The sequence below is a fragment of the Python bivittatus genome, unplaced genomic scaffold (genome assembly GCF_059951505.1).
Source record: "Python bivittatus isolate LINGU-HERP-01145 unplaced genomic scaffold, Pbiv_v1 ctg000160_np1212, whole genome shotgun sequence".
Taxonomy (NCBI): domain Eukaryota; kingdom Metazoa; phylum Chordata; class Lepidosauria; order Squamata; family Pythonidae; genus Python; species Python bivittatus.
Window position 1 is genome coordinate 692,096 of NW_028277076.1, and position 9,625 is coordinate 701,720.

A 9,625-nucleotide genomic window follows, 5' to 3' on the forward strand; every position below is an offset into this window, starting at 1 on the left:
TTTCTGTCTTCTCAATGCATCTAAGCACTGGGCATGAACTCTCCCCTCCCCCCCCCACAACCCCTGGCTCCTTTCTTAGAAACAGGTGGAAAGAATGTCTGCCGTTCCAGCCTCCATGAACACTCCCAACCCCGGAAGTTACTCTGGAGGGATCTTCTGCTTTATTCATTATTCTTCAGCATTGTGGAAAGAAAACGTCACTGCCTAAAGAGGACATCATGCAGATTCCCCCCCTTCGCCCCCAACAGTCCTGGGGGGTTCTGCTAGACACTGGCTGGCAACCCAGAGATTACTTGGCGGCCTTAACGGTGGCCGACTGCACCCAGTCCCGGATGATCCTGGCTTCCTGAAGCCGGGCTTCCCTGGCTGATGCCGGATCAGCTGGGTTGGAGCTCCTGTTGGGAAAAAACAAGCCCAGTGAAGCAGACCTTCCCTGATGCTTGTCAGAGGGCCAGCATCCCAGCCACAGGGAACTAAGGCTTTTAAGGTGTTTTTATCTTGCCGTAGACGAACCTCTCCCTTTCAGGAAACAAAATCGCAGGGCTTCCTTTTTCTAAAACATTTAAAATTCTTAGAAGCTTGCTTTTAAAAACAAAGGGCCTGATGCATCATCTGAAGAGGGTTGACGGATCAGACCAAAGGGGCCTCTGGCGCGGCACGTGGGTTTGCAGAAATGCCACTGAAAGCCAGCGCGATCCAGGAGGCAGCGGCCCTCCTTGCTCAAAAGCCAGGAGCGACGGGTACTCTGAGTGGGATGGTCTCCGAATCCCCTTCGGTGTAGCTATTACTCGCTGATAGGCCCATCTTCCAGGATATGTTGTAAAAAAGACTCTCACACGAGAGAGATGGGAGGATAAGGAGGAAAGGCCAACCCTTGGTCAAATTATATAACCCGAGGAGCTGGGGAAGATGCCCTCGCTGAGCCAATTTTGCAAAACGTACCGGAGATCCAGGTGATGGGCGCCTCCCTTAATGATGAGAGCAGTCAAGGAGGAGCTCAGGTTCTTCCTCACCTGAAACGGCAACACTGGAGAGTCAGACGGGGGGGGGGGGAGCAGGTAATGGGTCCAGGTAGATGCATGTGAGGAGATCCGGGGGGTGGTCTCAGAGAGACCGCACGAGCAGCTACTTACGCCGCCTGCTGCCCATGGGTCCAAGTCTCCGTTCGAAAAGATGATGTTGCTTGCAGCAGCCAGATCTGCAGCAGTCAAGCAGAACAGCAAGACCGTTGAATGAAAAAGGTAAATGCCCCGAAGGGCTGAGCCAATGGGGGGAAGGTAGGGGGAGACCGAGGAACGGGCAGCCCCCACCTTGGGGGGAGGGGGGAGGGTACCCGCACTAAGCCATTCAGTTCTAACCTCACGAGAGGTGCAGCCAAGGGCCCAGAAAGAGCCACGTTTCACAGGGTGCCGCCTCGTCCCTGTGAATCGGGCCACGCTCTGATGCGGTTTAAGGCTCGCAGGCAGCCCAACGCCCAACCAAGGCACTAAGAGCGAGCGACACCCCTCCGGAGCCCAATCCCAGAGTGAGTGAGCGAGCTAAAGAGAGGCTGCCGCTCACCGCTGCCCCAGAAGCTGGTCCGCAACCAGGACGGCCGGGGCCAAACTCCCCACTTGCGGAAGCAGTGGCGTTCCCTGGCGGCATCGGTGAAGGGCAGCTCGGGGAACATGTCGGTCACGTTGTTGCTGTCGAACATTAAGTTGACCTCCGTGCAGGCCTGGAACAGAGAAGAGTCTCAGCCGCCACAAGAAGTGACTGCACGGGTTTCATCCTGCTCTGGGGCGAGCTGACAGGCTGCGTCGATGCTGCCTCGCCCAAGTCAGAGGGAAGGTAGCAACATGCCAACCCCAGGATCTGCAGGATTCAGCGGGGGAGAAGTTGGCTGCTCGTGGTGGAAACTTGAGACCCCCAGCGAGAAACATTCAAGCCTGCAAGATGCTCGGGGAATCTTGCTCAGAATGGTGATTAAAACATCCGCAGATTTGCCGTCTCACTGGGAAATGTCCCTTCGTTGCATCGCTGGTGACCTAATGCCTTTATATGCTCAATGGCAGCTCTCCCGCGACCTGGCCCCCCGGCAGTCACCTTCATTCCTCGCCAGCCCCGGTGAGGCAGGACGCTCCCCTTGATGCTCCTGGCTCTTCCCCCAACACACCTGATAATCCCAAGCTCCAGCATCTGGACCCGTCCCACAGCCGGTTGGATCAGAGCACTTCTGGTACAGCTTGTAAATGTCGAAACACACAGTAGTCCCCGTGGAGTTGTAAAATACTCCTAGCAGACCAAGGAAAAGAGGGTGTGACTGCTTGTCCAGGTTAGGTGCTCAAAGGGAACAGGGACGGAGGGGGCAGTTTCAGTTTCTTAAGCCTAAATCTCCTCGGTGGGGCCACCAAGCATCCATGAAGCCCACCCTGAACAATTTACAGAGAGGGCCAGAAGGCTCCGTCTTGCTCCCGAAGCGTCAGATTAAAATTATTTGGAAGATGCCCAACTAAAATCATTACAAAGCTAGAACACCTACCTTTGGAGAAAAACTAAAGCGCTGGAGATTGTTCAGTTGACAAGAACAAAAAGCCTTAAATTATAAGCGTGAAGAAGACAGGCAAAGGAAATGCCTTCGAGCCCACTTCTCTGCCACGGCTGAGCATGTGATTCAGGACGGACAAAAGGAACTGTCTCTCTGCCCGTGCTTTTGAAGCGTCCTGCTGCGAGGTACAACGGGGAGATTTGCTTTTTATCCCAGAATGCAGCTTCTGGGAGAGAAACCGCACAAGCGCCCCTCGCTAAACCCGTTGCTTTTCCTTCAGCCTTGGTACGAATCCTAGGAAACGGCAGAAGCCAGATTCTCTTCCCTCTGCTGCCTCCTGGCCAAAGACCACATGAAAAGTCCAGGGTGAAGCAGCCCGTTTTCCTCCCCGCCATCTGAAAAGCAGAGGGCAAGCCTGGACTTGCCACTTTTCCCACTGTCGGCCACTTCGGACATGACCAGGAAGCTGAGGACCGGCCACACCTTGGCAGATACCAACGGGACGGAGGGGAGGAGAACGTTCCCGCTGCCTTGGAAATGATGGGTCAGCTGACCAGCTGCTCTCCTAGTAGCCCAGGAAACAGGAGCCTCGTCTGAAGCGCAGCTACCCAGGCCAGCCACCCCACTGGCTGCCTCCAGAGGAACAGGTCTCAGAAGCCCCAGGGATGCTTTGAAAGGGCAGAGGGGGGCTCGGCAGTCTTTTGGGGTAGGAAGAGGGCCACTTCTGGCAGACTCCTGCGCTATGGCTCCGGGAAAGAAGCGTCTTGGGGGCCGGGTAGTCGCTCAGGCTCAGAGTCTTAGCTCGGAGACCTACCTGCCTAAACTCCTAGAGGGGCTCCAGAGCCTGCGTTCCCAGAATGCCCTGTGTGACGTGGTGCTGGAAGCCGAGGGCGCCCCGTTCCCCGCGCACAAAGCCGTCCTGGCCGTGGCCAGCAGCTATTGCAAGGTGCGTTTTGCCGGGGAGGCGGCGAGCCAGGTGACTCAGCTCAAGCTGGCGCCACCGGTCACCGCCCGGGGCCTGCAGGGTGTCTTGTCTTTTGTTTACTCCAACCGACTGGAACTAACCCTGCAGACGGTGGAGGAGGTCTTCAGGGCGGCAGAGGCACTGCTGGTGCGCGAGGTGATGGGCCTCTCCTTCCAGTTTCTGGAAGGAGCCTTGGACCGGGACACCTGCCTTGCTGTCCTCCGCATCACTCAAGGGCTTGGCCCCGAAGAATTAAAACAGAAAGCGCGGCGCTGCGTGAGCAAGCACTGCTGCGAGATCCTGAAGGATCCTGCGCAGCTGAAGGAGCTGGACAAGACGACTCTGTGTGAACTCTTAGACAGAGGAGACACCAGTGGGCTCAGTGAACTGGAACTGTTTCAGGCAGCTGTAGGCTGGCTGGACCACGACAGCGCACGCTGGAAAGACGCAGCTGACGTTCTGCGGCCCATCCGGTTTCCCTTTATACCGCTCCCAGATTTGCAGACGTTTGTCCAGGAAATACCCATCATGAAGACCGAGCCTGCTTGCCGCCGGTACCTTCAAGAAGCTCTGGACTACCACATCCAGCCATACACGCAGCCAGTTCTCCAGAGCGAGCACACTCAGGTTCGCAACAGGAACGACATGCTGATCGTCCTGGGGGGCAGATCGGCAGACAACGCCATCTGCGGGGACGTGTGGGCTGCTGACCCGCACTGCCATTTATGGAAGACGATCGGGAAGCTGAGCAGGCCCGTGTATAATCACTGCGTGGCCGTCCTCCGTGACTTTGTTTTCGTGATGGGGGGCCAGGAAAGCTTTGACCCGACAGGCCAGCATCCTTCAAACAAGGTAAGGGTAACGTGACCAACCTGGCCCTACAAAGACTCCGTGCTGGTGACTTTTTATTTTATTTTCTTCAGGGTAAGAGCCTGTGAGTGGCAAGAGGCCAAAGGAGTAGTTTGAGGAGAGTAAATTTCCCTGCAAGGACACAGCGGCTCTGTTCGTAACGTTGCTATAGCTAATAGTGGCGAGGCAGACTGCCTGGTCGACTTCCGTCTCCCCGAAAGGAAGAAGTGGGAGGCTTCTCTCCAACAGTGCTCTCCCCATCTCCTAGGAGTGCAAGGGGGTTAACCGTGACCTTTTCCCTCTTCTACCTCCAGGTGTTCAGGTTTGACCCTCGCCACAACACGTGGCTGCAGCTGGCGAGCCTGCTGGTCCGGAGGACCCGCTTCTTCGCAGGGGTGCTGAACGAGCGACTCGTGGCTGTGGGGGGTGGAGCGCTGCTGGGGACGCTGACCAACACAACAGAGGAGTACCTCCCGGCCAAGAACAAGTGGTGGCCCCTCACGCCCTTTCCGGTGCCAGTGGCCGACCACGCGGGGACGACCCACAGGGGCATCTTGTACATCTCAGGTGCGAAAGCGTCGCTTCTTGGCAAAGAGCAGCCCCCTTCTCAAGAGAAGCCTGGCTTCAGGAAAAAGGCTTGGCACTGGCTACTCTGGAACGGGAAGCACCTGAGGTTGGGGCAGCCCCCGCTTCCAAGTCTTCAGCCGCCTGTGGCCAGGGGGCAGTCGGGAGGACCAGGCCTGTAGGAAGCCCTGCAGAACACCAACCCTTTTCCCTTCGGCCTTAGGGGGCTTTGCTGAGGGCCAGACCTTGTGCACCATGTACAGCTACCTCTCCCGCCTACGCTGCTGGATCAGGAACCGGCCGATGGCTTTTGCCCGCTGCGATCATGGCATGGCAACAGTGGGAGACAGAATCTTCTGCCTCGGAGGAAGGGCTCTGACAAACGTACGTGGGTATTTTCTTTCTCCCTTTTAAAGTTCAGACTTTCTTTGCCTCGCCCTCCTGACCTGCCGTGGTTCTTTGTAGGCCCAGGAATGGGTTCCTGTGAGTGAGGCGGAGTATTACTGCCCTGCCACCGATCGATGGGCCCGGCTCCATCTCTCGGCCATCGACCTTTGCCACTTCAGCCTCACCACGACTCAGCTTCAGCTGTACGTCACGGGCGGAGGGACTCTGCGGCGGAGGAGTAAAGAGGACGGTGTCTGGGTCTGCCACCCCAGCAGGAGAACGTGGGAAAAGGTCGGTTGTTTGCCCCGGGCTCTGGCGGATCACGCCTGCTGCTTCGTTCATGTGCCACGCTGGATTGCAAGCCCGCGAGAACCGCAGAGAGAGGGGCCTTCAGATGACTCGCTCAGCGTGCTAGAGGAAAACTCTGACCCAAGGGTTTTTTCTGGGTGACCCTCGGGGAAATGAACTGGCAACAGTTTTGCTCTGAGGCCCCAACCCTGGAGAAATGCAGCATTCACAGAACAAAACTGAGTATTTACTCACCAGAAAGAGCTGCCAGCCCTCTGACTGGATCCTTACTGGCCAGCATCAGTTCACAGCCAACCTGAATTAACAGACATGCCTGGGCTCAATTCCTCAATAGCGCCCCCATAATCAAAAGCAACTGAGTGCTTCTAGATACCGGAGGAGTAGCGGAGGCATTTTTCCCCCAAACAGAAAGGTCTGCCTACCTGCCAGGTCCACCAGCTGACCCAATATAACCTATTTTCCAGTTAGTTTGGGGTTTCATTCCAGCATCAAATCATACCGTAACCCTACTGGTGCTAATCTTATGCTTTGTGGCCCAAAGTCCAAAGTGCTTGTATTATCTGCACCAGAAATATTGAAAAAGGGAAAAGCCACCAACCCCAAATTTCTCTTTGGTCCTGTCCTGCATAGGTCCATCAATTCCAGTACCACCTGAAAAGGCTGAACTACTTTCCTGCTGAAGTTTCTCTGGGGGGGAGGGACAGCAGTCTCGTTTTACTAGTTCAAGGTTCTCTGGAAAGAGCGAGCAAGAACTGTTGTTTGGTTACCCTTTGGCAAACATGTACCAGCCTTGGGCAAAGTTATGTTAAAAAGTTTGGGTGTGTAGCTTGCTACTGCCTTTTTTAAAATGACTACATCCGCACTGAAGTGATATCGCCACCACATAGGGGTTATTGTTGCCAAGCTGGTTATATCACAGAGCCTGAGCGACAAACCGGGCTTAAGGCCATACATCCGTAGCGGCAGACAGGAATAACCCTGGAACGCAGGTTGACATCGGTAGGGAAGACGCACGAGCCCTTACCTTGACGGGATTTGCTGGAAAGTGGCCCATAAAGTCGGTCTTGTAAGGGTAATCCATCATAGCCATCATGGTGAAGGCGTTCCGGGCAAACTCAAACAGCTGGCCGATGTCCTCTTTAGTTGAAAGCTGGTTGCAGAGGGCCATCTCCGTGCTGATTCTCCCATAAGCTTAATGCAGAGGAGAGGGATGCCCAGTTGTACACGGCTGTTCAAAAGCAAGTCCCACCCTGCCACGTTCAAGCAGGCTTGCTCCCTTGTAAGCGTGCTGGGAATGGCAACCCATTACGGCTCTTCAGGGGCAGCCAAGTTATACAGATACTGGTAAAGCCAACCTAGCGCTTAATCGTGATGAGGGGTTTTCAACAGCAACATTTAACCTGTTCTTTTGCACCCAAAACAGCCGATGCTGGAACTGGTATCCTCTACCAACAGCCTCTCTGGTTTAAACACTTCTGGTCAACAGTAACACAGCAACATATTTGGTCTCAGACTGCCCGAGACTTCACACCCTAAAGTGTCTGTCCCAAAGGCTGTTCCCTCCCACTCAGAGCTACCCCCTTTACCTCCGACCAGGCTGAGGTCTCTGATTTGTCGGAACGCTTCTCGGACAGCCTTGACGCAGTCCGGACTGTAGTTCTGAAAGTCCTGGAGGAAAGAGACAAAATTCCTGCATTGATTCAGGAAGCCGACTGGATTATTTCAGATTGACCGGGGTGCTCCCTCTTTTGCTGAGCAGGAAAAAGTGAACCAACCAAGCCGCCTTTTCTTACCGCTGTGACGTCCCTGAAGAACTGCCTGGAGTCTCCGATCCCAGCCGTGGACAGCACAGGGGCGCTGGCAGCGAGGGCACCAGCCACTAGGTTGGGATACTTCAATCTCATGTATGCGCTGAGCATTCCTCCGTAACTATAAAGGGGATAACGAGAAGACTGTTATTTTCTCGGAGAGAGGAAAGATACGATAGGATTGTTGGCTCGTTGAAAGGACAAAGGGATTGCAGCCGTGTGAGGTCCTTGACCTCCAAATGTGGAGTCAGTGTTCCTGGGAGAGTCAAAATATAGCAGGCAGAGCTGCAAGGCTAAGAAAAGGGGACAAAAAGGAGACCCTTTGCTCTGAAAGAGGCTTTGCTTTCCGCTGTGTAAACAGATTGCCTGCGCTGGCTTAATTCCACCAGAAACACTCAGAAGCAATTTGTATCCGTCAAGACTTGGGCTAGAGGGAGAATCTTAGGTCCCTCGTTCTCTGTCCCCCCCCCACCGGTAAACTAAAGGGTGTGATGCCAGCAGAGCGTTGCGGGGTACCCAATATTTTGCTAGAAAACTCAGAAGCACCCAGAGGGAGAAGAGAGGCCCTCACCTGCCTCCAAAAGCGATGACAGGAGAGTCCTGCGCTTGGTACTGCTCCTTCAGCCACGTGATGAGCACTGCGTAATCGGCGAGGGCTTGCTCGATGCTCAGCAGGCCAACATTTTGCCCCTGCAGCGATGCTGCGCCGAACGGAAGCGATTTCCCGTAATACCTCTAAAAAAGCAAGAGAAAAGGCACCCGATGAGCCAGCAACGATCCTGCGCCACGGGAGCCGGGGACAGCCCCGAAGACGTGGACGTAGGGCGCCCTGGTCTGCTAGGAGTCAGCAACGCTGCTTACGTGTTCCGCAAAGACCACCAAGGCCTGCTGCTGCTCTGCCAGCTCCAGGAGGAAGCCGCTGTTCTGGGCAAAGTCCCAGATATTTCCTTCATTCCCGGTGTAGAAGAAGATGGGGCCAGCTCCCTTCTTCCAGAATTTATCTGCAGGACACAGCCCACCCAGCGGCGTTAGAGTAGTGTAGGAACAATACAGGTAGTCCTTGTTTAGCGACCGCCTTGTTTAGTGACAGTTCGCAGCTGCAATGGTGATGAAAAAGTAACTTTGCGACCAGTCCTCGCATTTACGACCTTTGCAGGTCTGTAAAGCAAAGGAAAGCTAAGCGACATGGTAAGCCATCGAGGTTTCACTTAGTGCCCGCTTTGCTCAGCGACCGAGTTGCTGGTCCAGTTGTGGTTGCTAAACGAAGACTCCCCGTTTGCCGTAAAGACCCTTCCAGGAGCGCGGCTGTAACTGTGCAGGAACCGGCCTCGGCAGCCGTCCGCCCCCCCCAGCTTCCCAGCAGAGCGAACGGGCACCGAGGCCAGGCCGGACCGCGTCGGAAATGCTGCCCCGGCGGGTTGGGCTTCTCCGCAGGTGCCCGCCCCCTTCGGACAGGGCAGCGGCGAGGTGACCGCTGCCCCCACCTCCGCGGGAGGTTCCCGCTGGACGCCGGGCCGGGCCCCGAAGCTCACCTGCGACGAGGTACCTCTGCGGGAAGGTCCGGTTGCCGCAGCTCCGGAAGTTGAGGTGGTCCAGCCGCTGCGCGAAGTACCGCTCCTGGAAGTCCGCCGGGGCGCGTCTCCGGGCTGCGGGAGGGAGCAGCGTTACGGAGCAGCCCCCGCCGGACCGGTGCCCCCCGCCCCCCGCGGAGAACGGGCCGCCGCAGGGGCCGACGGGAGCTGTAGTCCCTGCCCCAAAGCGGGGAAAGCCGGGGAGTCCCGGCTCCCTCCGCGAAAGGGGGAGCCGCTTGCGGGGCGGGCGCCCCCGCTCACCTGCCGCCCCCGCGGCCAGCCCCAGGGCCAGGGCCAGGGCCAGGAGGAGGGGGCGCGGGGGTCCCATAGCGGAGCAGCCGCCTCGCCTCTCGCCTCCGCCGTCACGTGCGGGCGGCCCGGGCTGGTCACGTGGGCGGCGGCGCCCGGGGTCACGTGGCGTCCCGGAAGGCGCGGCGGCGGCGTGGCTGCCGTCGCCATGGTGACCGAGGCCACCATTTCGAGCTGCGAAGCCTCCCCGCGGCCGTCTCCCGGCGCCCGGGAGCCGCGGGGGCGCCGGCCTGGGAAGCCCCCCGCCCCGCCCAGGCCCCCCGAGTAGTCTTCGCCGCCGGCCGAGCGCCCGCAGAGGCGCGCTCTGCACATGCTCAGAGACCGCGCGGAGCGGGGG

The 9,625-nt window shown here is 57.2% G+C and overlaps 2 protein-coding genes across 2 annotated transcripts; one reads left to right on the forward strand and one right to left on the reverse strand.

The window, feature by feature from the left end:
- Positions 1-138: 138 nt before the first annotated feature.
- On the reverse strand, positions 139-9,384 carry DPP7 (dipeptidyl peptidase 7). Its single transcript, XM_088146808.1, has 13 exons — positions 9,241-9,384; positions 8,941-9,054; positions 8,270-8,409; positions 7,980-8,143; positions 7,394-7,529; positions 7,187-7,268; positions 6,625-6,791; positions 5,835-5,895; positions 2,156-2,274; positions 1,561-1,717; positions 1,134-1,198; positions 943-1,013; positions 139-395 (listed from the first exon to the last, which is right to left on the reverse strand). Exons 1-13 carry the CDS (start codon positions 9,305-9,307, stop codon positions 290-292), a joined length of 1,449 nt encoding a protein of 482 aa, XP_088002934.1. The 5' UTR covers positions 9,308-9,384; the 3' UTR covers positions 139-289.
- On the forward strand, positions 2,604-5,832 carry LOC112540502 (kelch-like protein 9). The gene is made up of 4 exons (XM_025165963.2): positions 2,604-4,343; positions 4,655-4,907; positions 5,128-5,288; positions 5,370-5,832. The coding sequence occupies exons 1-4, from the start codon at positions 3,270-3,272 to the stop codon at positions 5,739-5,741; spliced, it is 1,860 nt and encodes a 619-aa protein (XP_025021731.2). The 5' UTR covers positions 2,604-3,269; the 3' UTR covers positions 5,742-5,832.
- Positions 9,385-9,625: the final 241 nt, after the last annotated feature.